This window comes from Bactrocera dorsalis, chromosome 2 (genome assembly GCF_023373825.1).
Source record: "Bactrocera dorsalis isolate Fly_Bdor chromosome 2, ASM2337382v1, whole genome shotgun sequence".
Classification (NCBI taxonomy): domain Eukaryota; kingdom Metazoa; phylum Arthropoda; class Insecta; order Diptera; family Tephritidae; genus Bactrocera; species Bactrocera dorsalis.
In genome coordinates, this window is record NC_064304.1 from 29,579,470 (window position 1) to 29,595,355 (window position 15,886).

Consider the following 15,886-nt stretch of genomic DNA (forward strand, 5'->3'; position numbering starts at 1 on the left):
TGTTTTCTTTTCAATCAAATTTTAAAAGTTCATATCGTGAAGACATTCGATAGATATAAGAAGCTTAATTAAACAGCCAGAAAGCATTTTATATATACGCATATGAATCCAACCATTTACTACTATGAACAAAAAAAATGAACTTTGTTCATAATTTTAATGTTCGTAATTTATTCTTCAAAATTTGTATTGTCCCCTCAAAATAATCCCTCTTGGTCACAATACACTTGTGCCAACGTTTTTTCCAATCCTCGAAACAGTTATTAAAGCGATTCACCTTTAATGCCTTCAATTGACGGTTTCCACGGAGCGATCGTTTGAGTTAGCGGAATAGTCACACGGAGTTAAATCAGGCGAACACGATGATTGTGGCATGATATTGGTTGAAAATTTGGCGAAAAACTCTCGAAGAATCAGTGCAGTATTCGACGGTGCATTATCGTGGGGCAAAAACTTAGAGTTGTAATTTCGGCCTCTTTTTACAAATAGCTTCGCGCAAACGAAGCATAACAATCAAATAGTATTCCTTGTTAACAGTTTGGCTGATCGGAGTGCACCACATCTCGATAATCGAAGAAAACTGTCAACATAACCTTGATTTTTGACCTGCTTTGACGTGGTTTTTCGGTTTCGACTCACCAGTGCCACGATATTTGGCCGATTGATCATCTGTTTCCGGATCGTAAACATAGATCTCATCGCGAGTAACAATACGTTTCATGATTTTGAAACCAATCGTGTTATCACACATCTTTCAGATTGGTTTTCACTGATCCCTCCGATATTCCAACGATGTCATTAAGATCTCTGACTGTTAATTTTCGATTCTCAAGCACCAATTCCTTTATTTTATTGACCTGTTGATCATCAGTTTTGGTCGTGGTTCGTCGTCAACGAGTTGAATAATTTGTATCAATCTGAAACACTTGCTCACGACAAACAATCATCACCGAAGGCTTTCTCCACTATTATAAACGGTCTTACGTACCAGAAATTTGATTTTTTAAGCTCATTAAGCTCAATTTCGAAATTCGAAGAAAATATTCCGATTTTGGAGGCTCAGTTCCAAAATCCGTGAAATCATTTTTTCTTACACCTGCAATATGTATCTCTGAAAAAAAATTCATATGGGTATCGTAAAGCAACTATTAGCTTGAAAACGTAACCGGCTAATGATTTGCATCCAACGGAAGACATTTTGGTAGTTTTTTCTAGTAACGTTGCTTGATATGAAAGAACCTTTAAGTCGAATTAACGTTCCTAAATAAGAACACATTTTTTTGCAGATCTTTAACTGGATTTTGATCGGTCAGGTTGAATTAAAGTTATATCGTATGGTGGTTCGACAAATGAACCGCTTTTTGATTATAAAAGTACGTGTGTAAAATTTCAGACCAATATCTCAAAAATCGAAGGATTAGTATGCTTGTTTACAGACCTTCAGACAGAAGGGTAAGGCGAAATCGAGTCAGTTCGTCACACTGATCATTTATATACATATATTAATACTTTAAAGTGCTTCTAACGTTTACCTCTGGGTGCCATCGCAATATATGTATGTACCTTATTCACGGTATAATGAGGGGATCTGATGACATATTCACCTAATTACCAATCCCTCAATGCCCTGTTCATGCATAAAATTTTATAGAATAAAGTCTTTCTGACACCTGAAACCTATTTCACACGCCTCTGACTATTTCAAATTGCGAGAGCATGCTTTGAAACACGCTGACTCATGCCTCACATTTGCGTTCCGTTGTTGCAGCGTTTATCGCTTGGTTACGAGATTGGCATTCTCTAATTACACACCTACATTGAGTTTGAGTTGTTTTTTTATTGTTGTTGTATCAACGCATATTTCTCATACAATCGATTAGTAACTTGTTATGCAACTTCTTATCTCTTCTCTGCCATCTACGGTACATAATTCAATCAAAACTAAAATTGCTAGATGGAAAATCTGATTGCACTTAACAACAACAAAAGCAACACCAAAGTACAAGCTTATAAATAAATGTTTAATTGAAAGTGGTATTTAGCATAAGTGAACATATGTGTTGTTATTTATATGACACATGTGTATACTGACATGTGTACATACATTTATATGTAAATACCGTGCAAAAAATGCAACAAGTCCGGGATGAGTCCAGGATTAGTTGCAAAAGAACATGTGACATTTTATGTGGAATGAGCTGTTCACTTTGGTTTAGACAAGTCCTATGAAAAGCCTACAAAAAGAAACCAAACATAAAATTTGTAGAAAATATTAATTTTTTACAGTTTTCTCTTCTGCCCGTCTCATTTGGGAACATACTCTTGTTTCGTTGAGTTTTGAGTGACCCAAGATTCTTCTGTGATGTCAGCTGTGGTGCTCTTCCCTTCTCCTTGCTTTGTGGATCCTTTTTCTGTAAACAGAGTATGCCCTAAGACTTTTTTATCTCCAGCTTTGTCAGATTGTTTTGTAATAGTGGTAAGTAAATATAGGATCAAAGTATCCTACTACTCATTTGGAGGACTGTACCATATTCTTCAGTTGTTATTTTATGCTAAAGGGTCTCCGCTTCACGTTCTAACATTTGTCCTATATAAATCCTGTAGTTATCTATGCAAGCAGGGTGGCCACACGAGGATTGACACAAGTCCTCCGAGCCAAGTTCGGAAACGAATCAGGAGCCCTTTTTAACACAACCTGTACAATGAAAGCTATGGTGGATTATGATACTTAAAGACTTAACAATATTTGTATGAGACGGATATGAGAATAACATTAGTCTGCTTGCCTTTTTGGTGAAATGTCAGTCTTGCCTATTGAGGTGACATATAGTCTAGATAGTCTTTGCTAAATTATTCCGTTCTGGTGTTCCAGTTCGCTATAATCAGTATATTACTGTTCTCGATTCTGAAAGACGCTTTCTTAGGGCTTTCGTCGACGTCTATGCATATTAGGTGCTGATAGCTGGGTTGATCCCTCGACACTGTGTTGCCTCCTTCTCGTGGGGAGGTTCTCTCTCTATGTAGCCTCGAATGTGGACGCTTATTTCTGTTCATCTCTTCACTGTAGGTTCATTGATTGCATGAGGTTTTTGGAGCCAAACACATCTCTACTGAAGCACTAGGTCGGTGGTGCGTATTGCTATTCGTAGTAAACTTACTCGTACTTAGCAAAGGTCATCCACTATCCGCCAGCTGTGACCCCGGTAGTGCCCTGAGCTCAGTCATATATATATATTTGATTGAGATCAATTAATACATAATTGTATGCTAAATAAGACGAGTATCGGAAACCAATACATGTCCAGCTGTACCCTACATAGAATAGTCCAGGTCTACTCTCTTTATAGATTACTCGTACAATTTCCTGTTGGGTGCATTTATGTGTATAACTAAGTGCGAACATTATGTTAGATTCCCGGAAAGTACTCTCGCGCTTTTGCAATTTTATTAGAATTTAATTATCAGAAATTTATTGAAACCTTGAGCACAGATTAAATAAATAAATAAGTAATCACATTTTATGACTTTTTTTGCATTCATAAATTTTTATGAGCTGATTTGTTTGTTGTTGATTCGCTAAAAGGTATTTCGCATAAAAATTGCTTAAGGTGTTAAGCGCGTATATGCAATTTGATCTCGCTATCGCTATGTGTGGGTTGGCAAATACATATGTATGTACATATGTATTTACATAAATATTTATGTATGCAAATCCGTACGATTGTGAAAAAGCAATAAAATTGCCACGGATTAGTTATTTGCTACTGCACTTTGCCACGGGCCTACCTTTACATGCATAAATGTATGTATGTACATAAATATGTATGAGTACGAGATATATCGATGAATTTCTCAAATGCTCACAAGCATACATTGTTATGTAATACACATATGTATATAAAAGATATAGAAGCTTATATCATCTTTGGACCCACACACAGCTTCATATACTACGAGTATTGGTTAAGAATGTGGGATATGAAAGTGTACATGTTACTTGCAATATCAAGTTCATTTAAAATTATTCGTGTTATGAAGAGAAAAGGAAGCAAGATACTGCGATAAATGTATGGCCAATCAAGTTGAAAGATGACACATATTGTATTAGATAAAAATCAGAGCTTAAACACCTCATTAAAGGACAAAACCTCATAAAATTCGTAGTAGCCTAGGCGAATCGCTGGCTTGGGCATGTGATTAGGTTATGTTAGATGGCGGATCTAGAGGGATTGCACGTGGACTGCATCTTTGTGAAGCCATAGAAAAGAAGAACTCCTGTTTTCGAACTTATAAATTAGCAAAACACTAAAATGCCAGGCGTTTAAATTTCATTCCCGCCAGTTCGATGGGATATCTGAATGTGTGCGGTACCAAGTGTTTAAGCCTTGACCGCCCAACCGCTCCCAAACAGTCAAGAAAGAAGTGTTCAGATGTTTCCACCTCGTCTTCATTCATACAGCTTCTGTAGATGGCAATTTGCAGTCTTACAGCATGAACGCCAATGCAAAAGGTGGCCTGTTAAAATCCCCACAACTAGAGAGAGGTTAGCCTTATTGAGAGCAAAGAGATCACAGAATCTCTTGCGATCACCTTTTGACAAAATGATTTTACAACAGAGAATGTACCGTTGGTGGCCCAACGCTGGCCAAGCTCTAGCTTAGTTTTCTAGTAGTAGAACACAAGAGAATAAGAGTGAACCGACCCATTCCCATTATAGTGATAGCGGTTCTAGGGTACTTTTCCTTGCTAGCTTATCAGCTTCACTATTGCCTGCGATTCCGCTGTGGCGTGGCATCCATACGAGTCTTATCACAAAGAGATTCGATGCTATTGATAACGATGGTAGGTACACCTTGACCAACCCTGAACGCACTATTAATGAGTTAAAGGCTAGAATCGCCGCCCTGATTTCTGTGTGTATGATCACTTATCTGAAGGAGGCTGCACTCCGGAGCAATAAATCTACTGCTACCTTCGCGGCAACCTTGGCCTGGAAAATCCTGCAATAGTCAGAAAATCTGAAATGAATTAATAGAAATCTCTGGACAGTGAACCCTTCCAATAATCTTCCCCTCAAGCTTTAACCTATCCGTAAGGAAGTTCACTGCTTCACTCCCACAACGGCTTATTACCACCCACAACTCTCTCGCCGGGATATGGGCAAAGAAGTTTGCCAGAGTTCGGTTTGGCGACTCCATGATCCAAGAAGGGTAGGAAGTGAGTGCGGTATGTGAACATTTCCGATTCATTTATGAACCCATATTCTCTGACTCTAAAAGCAACTTTCGCAGACATACTCCTTCTGAAAGAAAATTGTGGAAGCAATGGTCCACCAGGACTGTCATGAAAAGATACGAGAAACGTACATCAATTGCTTTAAAATTGTTCGTATTTATTTACTTATATTGCAGCAATATGCTGAGTAATACATATCGTTTCTATGACAGAGAACCAGTATAATAATACTGAACACTTCAAGTTCAGGTATTTTTGAAAATTTCATAAAAAAAGATATAATATGTTGATTTCGAAAAGTGTCTTGAAGAGTGTCAGCCTGTCTCTGTGCGAGGCAACCGTTTGACCGTTTGTGATTGATTTACAAAATTTCTACATAATTATAAACTCATTCATATGGTCTACAATAAGTATGAGCACTGAACACTGTAAATCCAGTGGACGGTCAAAAGTAGTTACTACGAACAAAATCAAAAAGAACACAAAACGGTTTTCAATGATCATAAAATGAAGTTAATCATGGAGTTGGTAATTCAAAAGCATCATAGGAATGTGCTGCACACATAATATAGGAATATTAGGGTATGGGAGAGGTCTCTGCAAGATGAGTTGCAAGTGAGCTAATAACAATGGCGATTTTCTTCGTGTTATAACCTATGAAAATTATGGCAGAAGTGAATGATTTGAACTTTGAATTACTTTCGAGTCTAGCATATAGTAGTGTTTCCTCATGTTCCCAGAAAATAAGAGAATTGTCGTTGGAAAACACGCTCCGGAAAAGAGATCCAATTTAAAGCAATCATACTACAAAAATGGTATCGAAAAATTAAGAAAAAAAGTTAATAAAAAATTTCAATTCAACTGAAACTATCTTACTATTTTCTACCTTAATCTACAAGGTCCTAATAAATTCTATATTGCTCATACTACATGTGTCTAACTGACCTAAGCTAAATTCTAAAGCGTTGAGCAACGTTACGTTTTTTTACATCGATATCTTTTACATAAAATTATAGAAATTATAATAATATGCAAATGATGATTACTATGTTGTGACCTTCCCAAAACGGTGTATTAAGTGTAATCAAAACCGCGTCCTATCTAAAGTATGCGTATAATTATAATAGTAATTAATGATAATTGGCATTTGGGTATAACACCTGTATTTAGCTCTACAAAACATTTTTTATACACTTGCAATGTGCTCCTACGGAGTATAATAGTTTTGTTTTGTTCACGTAAATTCTGTTTGTAAAACGTGAAAGTAAGACAGATAGATATAGAGTCAACATGATCAAGATGATAATATAAACTGATTTTCTTATCCCTGTCTGTTTGTTTCGGACAGTGCAAACCACAGGTATATTTTGAGTTACATTGATAACGTTTGGACCTTTCTCGGTCTTTGATCTGACTTTTCGATGCTAGACTAATGCTTCTCACCTTCGTGAGTAATTGATCTCCCCGCCACGTTTCGAAATCGTTTCAATCCTTCGTTCATGCCAGATTCTGCTAGAGGGTCCTGGAAAGCGGTGACGAATTATCTCTCCTCTGTAAGCACATTCGGATTGCAGGTTTTAGTTCTGCTACTATGGTGTAGCCGAGTTCCAGATGTTTTGACGGGATGTCCTTTCTGTCCACCGCTACTTATTTATCTCCGTTATATACCCCCGTAACTTGGCTACAGCGGTTTCGCACAGTACGCCCAATCTCTAGTCGTCGCAAGAAATCATTTTGATTTAGCGCTGGCATCAGCCGGCATCTGTACATGACTGTGGCGGATTCGGATTGCTAAGTAACATCTCCAGCGCCACGCTTAACAGCGCAGCTTGCATCCATTTTCAGTGGACTCTGCGGATTCTTCCCCTCTCTCATCCAGCACGCAGATGATAATACAAGAGCTGGTCTTAACATCCACTCCCATGCCAGTGCCATCCCTTGCACCCAAACCATACATTTGCTCCTGTCTTAAGGACGTTTTTCGAGCTTATTGCAAACGCTGCCCTCTTTTCGGAACTAGTTCCCTCCGGATTTTTTATGGGAGATCCGGACTCCTTCAACACTTTTTTTTTTTTGTTAATTTGGTTCATGGAATGTATAGCACCATAGGCCCCGCTGTGCAAGTAAACTGCCTTATAGCGGAGTGTGTACGGTATCCGTAAGATTCGTTCGAGACCGGGCTATTTAACGGCCCCCAGCCAGAATACATACTATATAAATATATTTGATACAAAGAATCACATTAAGAACCGCATCAGAAAATAACCACACCCACTTCTATTAAAAATTATGTTCAAAGCTGCTAAGGGGAAACTCAACAAGCCTAAAGGACAAATTTCCAATTGGTGTGCTAAGGGGTCTATGGGATATTCGAGGTGACCTGATTACCCACTTGAGTTCAAAAAGTCCACAACTTACAGTTATTTTCGTCCTTTTAGTAAATGGTGATGGTTTGACCTCTATACCGCTTGATTACAACACAACAAAAGTTAGGAGATTTTTACTATCATTTTAAGTTTTAGCAACCCAAAATTGCCGAGAAACAAGCTCTAACATCACAGTCGCAAAAGGACTGTAAACCAGTGTAGCAATATAAAGTTCGCCTGCATTCGAACTTATGTCTTCCTTACTTGTTGATAATTAAGTATTCATTATTAATTAATAACACTTGACTTATGACCAAAGTTATCTAAACATATTATTATAGGTATATGCAATTGATTTTAATTAATTGATTAATTATGTATTCGAGTGGACGCCGATTGATTTGCAACTGGTCGGGTTTTCTATGCACACTTGTTTAATATTTAGTTAAGACAATATATTTACATTTATGTTTCTTTGTCTTGCAGCTAACGCCAACGGTAATAAAATCATCTCTGGACCATTTATGCAACTCGACAAACCAGAAACAACACGACTATTAATCACCAAGCACTACTCACATCATTATCTGCCGTGCTACGCCAGCATCGAGAAGAACTACTACTATCTTAGCAGTGAGCAATTTATGAATGAATAACTACACCTATAGCGAATACACATATATATGCATATATTTCTTCTCTTTCCGCCTCCCCTCTTTTGCACTCTTTTTACTCTACACATAGACGATACAAATTATTTTTACACCTGGTATCGCAATGACCAAATTGTGGAGGCTCACAGTGGACGGAACGAGTTCAAAATCTATCGCAATGGCACGTTACGCCTACCACCCAGTGAGCGCGCCGCTGGCGCTTACCGCTGCAAAATCAACGTCAACACTACGGCCATACTTTCGGTGCTCATCACAGTGGAATATCCGGGTAAATAAAGCAACACCATTACCGTGTAATAATCGAAAATGTTTAACTATTTTCTCATTTTTTATTTGCAGTACTCAAACGCGTAACGGCTTCTACAAACATTACTGCTGAGGCGGGTCAACCGCTCGTACTCGACTGCCCGGTCGTAAGTGTGCCACCGGCAAATATTAGCTGGTTCTATGGAAAAGTACCGTTATCAAAGCAATTCAAAGACAACAGGCGAGTAGAAGCAAAAAAATAAATAAAAAAAACTCAAAGCAAAAATTCATAATGCTTAGGGTGCATCGGAAGTGGAAACCAATAAGCATTTTTTATCGTTTGAACTTTTTATTTCAATTTACAATAGACCTAATTTTTCTATCTAGTACAATTTTAAGCGCCACTGTTGCCAAATTTTCTATCTTTTACAATTTCAACCGACACTGTTGCCACTTTTCGCAGTATCCTGAATAATAATAATTTAAAATTTTATGTACCTGTAAATGATGGGTTTTCATTACTTTTCTGTATTATTTTTAATTTTTTTGTAAAATACTTACATATCGTTTCTAAGTAATATAGTAAAATTTCTCAGGAGGCAATTGCATTCAATCAAAATTTCTTCATATATTCGTATACTATATATAATTTTATTTAAATAACTAATTGGACTGAGACTGGTTCATAGAGGTATGTAAACTAACCACACGTTCCAAACCCATAGACAATGTTTCCTAGTTAGAACAGCCTTTAATTATATTGAATACAACGAAAACTTGTGACTCATGTGAGTGGTCAATCCACTGCTATTAAATATGGTAACATCGAAACAAATTAAGAAATAGTGCTTGAAAATCCTAGCGCCTGCATTGGCGAGTTAGCAGAGCATCTCCACATATCTTATTAATAGTCTCAACACATTTTGGTTAATGTTTTGTGTATAAAGTGAGTTAATGTTACACTTCTACCAAAATATATATTTTGTTTACAAAAAGGTTGATTAGCAACGCAGCTGAGGACTATACATTCATCAAACGCAATATTGCTGGTAACGAGAGGTGCTTTATGAATGTTTACCAACAATCTAGCGAAAGGTCTCCAAAAATCAATCGAACCCGGAAAGACTAAATTAGCTGAAGGCACTAACATGTGTCAAGAAGGAAAAACATATATATATATTTTAATGTTATGCCGAAAAATTTAACTTTATTAAGAGTCTTTGACATTACGTTTTAAACTTTTTTCGGTCAATAGCCATGCAGCTGGCTCAGCTAAATTCCAACCGACAGGCTTAATTTTCGACCACTTCTTGCATTAATTAGAGCCGTATGTCAGCAATAACGCCCCAAATATTCCCTTCTAATGGTCAATCGTCTCGAGTGACCTTCACGGCGAACAAAATTTTCTTGTGAAAATCAGGATCTCGTTTTGGGACTATTCACCGAACGTACAAAAAGGTACAAGGATTTTGGTTTTAGGGTATTTTTCCTTGCTATCTCATCAGCTTTATGATTGCCTGCGATTCCGCTGTGGCCTGGCACCCATACAAGTCTCGGTGCTATTGATAGCGAGGTTAGGCACTCCTTGACCAAGCATGAACGTTGTTAATGAGTTCAAGGCTAGTATCGCTGCCCTGCTATATGAGTCTGTGTTCACTTTTCTGAAGGAGCTTGCACTCCGAATCTATAAGTATACTGCTACCTTAATGGCTGGAACCTCGGAAAACACTGAAATATTCAGGAAGTCTTAAGCTGGAGTTGGAAGAGAGCTTTTGACAGTAAACCTCTTCACTAGCGTTCCCCCCAAACTTTGACACATTGCCCCTATCCTCCAACGGCTTCTTCAAACCCACAACTTCCTCGCCGGTATATGGGTAGATGGACAGAGAATGAGCCACCAGAGTTCGGTTTGGCCAATCCATGATCTAAGTGATCCCGTATGAAGTCAAAGTATTTGACGAATTTTAAGTGTTCAGTCAGGGGTACGTTTAGGAACCTAGATTCCCTAAATCTGATAGCAACTTTCACAGCCTCTGACTTTGTAAGCCCGCAAACTAAGATCTTTTCCCAAATCCTCAATTACAATCAATGATTTTTCGAATGAGGACTCTGCTGCCTTTGATAAAAATTTACACTATTTGCAAACGTTATTCCGGAGTAAGTCTGTTCATTATGAAACGGCAAACCAAGTTGAGCATTATAACAGTATTCTATTATTAAATTCTTAATTCTAAACTTGTGACACATTTAAATTCTAAATTAATTATACTATTATATTTAATTATTTACTTAATAAAAACTGTTAATGTTTAAGAAATCGTCTTCAATATAGAATCGCCTGAATTAGAATTAAGATTGCAATAGCAATCAAGTTCACCAGTTTCAGGTATCATTGCTGTGGTGTACGTCTATTAGTCTGCCATTCTAATTAATGTGATGACTTTCTTTGTGCGCTTGAGTGCGTCGTCTTAGTGATTTCCGCTTTGTAATTGTGGCAGTTTCAGATTTCATTTATTCATTACCTTTCATTTTTACACACAAATACATGTATGCATGCAGACAGACAAGACATATTTGCAGCGATACAGATTCATGCTTAAACAAGTGGAATTAATAAATGAAATAATTTCCTTTTGTAATTTTACAGGTATTTAATACTTGCCAATGGCACACTGGTGTTACGGAAATTGACTCTGGACGCAGCGGGGCGTTACAAGTGAGTATTGATTTTAATTTATATTAAATTGACTTGAATTGCAGGTAAAGTTTGTAAATATGTTTTAGTTTATCAAAAAAAAATAATATTATTTTCGAGAACAGAAAAAAGTGAAAGTAATCGAAGACAAAATCATCAAAATTTCATAAATTCAATTATTTGTTAATCAGAATGTATATTTCAATGAAATACAGTCTTAAAACGTAACAAAATTATCTAATGATTTAACAGTACGAGATCAATAAAATATAAGAATATTTTTAGTAGCTTCTTCTTCTTTATTGGCGTAGACACCGCTAACACGGATACAGCCGACCTTGCAACAGCGCGCCAGTCATTCTTACTTTTCGCTGTTTGACATCAATCGGAGACATAAAGCGTAGCCAAGTCCTTCTTCACCTGGTATTTTCAACGTAATGGAGGTCTTCCTTTTCTTCTGTTTCCCCGGCGGGTACTGTGTCGAATACTCACAGAGATGAAGTATTTTCATCCATTCAGATGACATGACCTAGCCAGGGTAGCCGTTGCCTTTAAATTCGCTGAACTAGTCAATGATGTCGTATATCTCGTACGGCTCATCGTTCCATCGACTACGGTAATCGCCGTCGCCAATGTGTAACTCGAAAATTCGTAACGTCAACCCAACAGATGTTGACATCGTCCATGTCTCTGCATCATATAGTCGGACGGGGATGATGAGTGACTTGTAGAGTTTGGTCTTTGTACGTCGAGAGACGACATTACTTCTCAATTGCTTACTCAGTCAAAGTAGCACATGTTGGCAAGAGTTATTTTGCGTTGGATTTCACGGCTGATATTATTGTTGGTGTTGATACTAGTTTAATGACAGGCGGTATTACATCTTGTTCTCGTTCACAGCTAGACCCATACGCTTTGTTGTTGAGACCCACTTATAGAATATTACACATTCTCTGTTCTGCTCTGCAGTTCGAATTATTTTCTCCAGGAGTAGATTGAAAAAATCGCACGATACGGAGTCGCCTTCTCTGAAACCTCATTTGGTATCGAACGGTTCGGAGAGGTCCATCCCGATCCTAATGGAGCTTTTGGTATTGCTTAACGCCAGTTTACACAGCCGTATTGGTTTTGGGGGGTTACCAAATTCAGACATTGCGGCATAAAGCGAGCTTCTTTTCATGCTGCCAAAAGCAAGATTTTCTTTGCCAAGACTTGGCGCAGGGTAAAATCTTGTCGATAATAGATAAAGTGTAATGAGTTCCCTGACGGTGGGCTTTCAGTTTTCATACAGTACGCTCTATAAGACGTTATACTATATGCAATGTTGAGGAGGCTTATCTCACGGCAGTGGCGCAGACTGAGAAAACTCCCTTTTTATAGATTGGGCAGATCATACGCAAATTCTATTCGGCTTATAATTGTCAAACACTTGGGAATACTGTAGAAATACTAATTGGCTTTTATTTCTTTTAAGCGGCTTCTGGCTGGACAGACATGACTTTTCTAATTCTTTTGCTAACATGCCGGCAATATCCGGTGGAAAGAATGTGGCTTCTGCTACGTTAGACTTTACTTATCTTTGGTAAAAAATATGTATTTCCGAAATATTCCGTCTTGAACAGTTTTCTTTCGATAAAGTCTTTCTTCCTCAGTTATATGTATATTCTTATGTACTAGGGACCTTTAATCTAACATACCGCCACAGAGAATATTTAAAATAGTATGATATTGAGGGCCATTTGGCAGGACCATTTCTCAAATTAACGGCTTCCAAACTTTGCACGCAATTTGTCTATGTAAAGACGTGAAGCATGGGGCGGCGGAGGTATATATCATCCACGTCGATTTTTTCAAATTCCGGGGAAAAAAATGTAGCAGTATATCTTACTTTATTTCGAAAAGAATAAGCCCCGATGATGTCGATATACCACAATTGACGTCGATCTGGAATGCGGTTGCGTCTTCTGAACCGTACGATGATTTGACTGTCCCCGTCGCTGACTTCCATCATTCCCAGCGATTATTATTTTTGATAAAAAAAAAACCTGAAGAATTTGTCCTCCACTGCCCAGCTTTCGCTGGACTAAGGTTAAAACATCTCATCTTCGGGGAACCAGGCTAATTGGTCGACATTCATATTAGCGGCAGTAATAAATTTATGTCAGTTTCAAGGCGCCTTGTCGTTTAACGAGGATCCTGTTCATTAAAAACTCTTTCTATAGTCCTGTCACAACGATCATTTGGTTTACCAAACCTAACCATAAGAGCATCGCAGACAATGAAAGTATTTGAAAACGAAAACAATAACATAGTCTAAGATGACTGTCACAGTAATGAGTTGGCTATATCTTTGAAAATTTAAGTATATGAAAGATTTGTATAGATTGAGTGTTGTTCAGCTTATCGATTTAATGAACACGATTACAAAATTTCGAGAAGTAGGCTTTAAGTATTTTCTATATTCATCAGATATTTTCCGGTCGACTGACATATACAGCTGCTGGTAAATACAATGGTTGACATATCGCGCTAATTTTTGGCATCATAATTAAGGACAGTTGTATCAACCCAGGAAAAAATATTACCTGTCTTCCATATAAGTGGGAGATGAGAGGAGGAAATGAAGAATACCCTATACTTTATTGACAAGGTGTATGTATACGTACATACATGAAGTGCGATAAAGCTTTCAGCTGCGTTCATTACTAACTTTGTCTGGAGCAGCCTACAGGTAGAGTCAAACGTATTTTTATGAGCTTTGCGGTTTTCTTTAATGCATCTGCTCATTATTCATTGCTTGTTCTTTGCCAAAAATAATGCTATAACGATAAGTATGCCCCAGCCTCCACATTTGCTAAGCATTTTTGCTCCATGTACCTTTTTCCTATTTCCAAATATAAAAAGTACCCTACAGTACGGTAGAACGCCGGCAAGAATAGATAGAAGTTGCTGAAAGAGCTAAACGCTTTCCCAAAAATCGAACTTGAGAAGTGTTTCGTTGATTCTAAGAAGGCTAGGTATGAGTGCCTAATATCGAACCGAGACTATTTTGAAAGGAACAACATTTATGTAGACGAATGGATAAATATTTTTTCAAAACGCGAGAATTCCCATACTAAAAATTGTATAGGGTGGACCGTCTAACGCTTTAAATCTGAATTATCTATATTTCGACATTGGAAACGTCAAATACCATTCGGAAAGTGACAGATATTCAGTAAAAAGTCTAAAATTTACGAAATGGGTCGCTATTCACTATTCTACAGTTCGCAGATTGGGCAGAAGATCATTTGACCGAGGATGGTCAATTTTACCGAAAAATCATCTTTTCGGACGAGGCTCATTTCCACCTCGATGGTTACGTTAACAAGCAGAATTGTCGCATTTGGGGCACAGAAAACCCGCACGTAATCGTCGAGAAGCCAATGCACCCAGCACGAATCACTGTATGGTGCGGATTTTGGTCTGGTGGAATCATCAGCCCATTTTTCTTCGAAAATGAAGAAGGAACCGCCGTAACCATCAATGGTGAGCGATATCGCGCAATGTCAACCGAATTTTTCTTCAAACAAATTGAAGAGGAAGACTTGGACAACATTTGGTTCCAGCAGGACGGCTCTACGTGTTATACAGCAAACGCTACACTCAATCTTTTACGCCCTATCTTCGAAATTTAAAATCCATCTGGTTTTCATCTGGTGCCACAAAGGATCGCCATTAAAGCAAAATTGAACTACTCGACCCTTCTGGATCATGCTGCACAGTGCATAAAAAATGAAACAAATTTATGTATAGGGCATTCCTAAATTATAATAACATTATAGTTGACTTGCAGAATATGGTTAATTGCATAAGCTGCCCATAATTCAACCTGTTGTTATCGCATGATTATATATCATTATTGTGAACTTGTTTCGTGCGTTACATTGTAACGAAACATGCATCAGCTTAACTGCCCGCATTGTTGTTTTTAATGTTGTTGTAATGCAACAAGTATCAACACCTTTCATTAAACATCAAAATCAACATAAACAAACATGAGCAGCTGCTGTCGCAGCTTATTACAAGCCGCACAACTCCTTTTGCCCGCTGCATTGTAGTTTTACGCTACTCTGGCCACTCTAATTGCCAATTGGGTAATGCGTTGGTGCAACACAACAATAATAAATACAAGGAAACGAAGGTTTCGCTAAGCGCCAAACGGTATTCGAGAAAACATGTTCTTATTAACACTTTTGCTGATAATGTTGACGGGTGCTGCTGTTGTTGTTGCAGCAGCTGCTGCCACAAAAGCCGCTGACGTCACTGCAGCGCAGGGAAGGAGTTGGTCGCGCGTCCAAGTAGTTGGTGCTACGAAGATAACCACTGAAAATACCAACAAGTGCGAACAAACGAAGGCAGCAACAAGTTATGTTTGCTATGCTTCCCCTGTGCTATGCGGCTTATGGCATGCAACTAGTCTTACGCAAAAACTTATTGGCAAGCGCAAAGCAAATGCTAGAAATTGCCTAAAACAATTAGAGACACTACTGTGATACAACAGCGGCATACGCACATACCTGTAATACTTATTTATTTATGTTATGGGACGGTAACTCGCATAGAAGCCGCCAAGGCGAAAAAGGCATAGCAACAATGCGAGCGAAATTTAAAAGCGTGCGGCAAAGTAG

The 15,886-nt window shown here is 38.0% G+C and overlaps 1 protein-coding gene across 5 annotated transcripts in view; it reads left to right on the plus strand.

Annotated features, from left to right (window-relative positions):
- Positions 1–15,886, plus strand: part of LOC105231950 (protogenin) — a 164,476-nt gene that overhangs the window by 138,315 nt on the left and 10,275 nt on the right. For all 5 annotated transcript variants that reach the window (XM_011213476.4, XM_049447222.1, XM_019992335.3 and 2 more), the window contains 4 exons: positions 8,088–8,234; positions 8,346–8,543; positions 8,615–8,762; positions 11,169–11,237. In XM_011213476.4, coding sequence (XP_011211778.2) covers positions 8,088–8,234; positions 8,346–8,543; positions 8,615–8,762; positions 11,169–11,237 — 562 coding nt within the window. The remainder of the gene's footprint in view (positions 1–8,087; positions 8,235–8,345; positions 8,544–8,614; positions 8,763–11,168; positions 11,238–15,886) is intronic.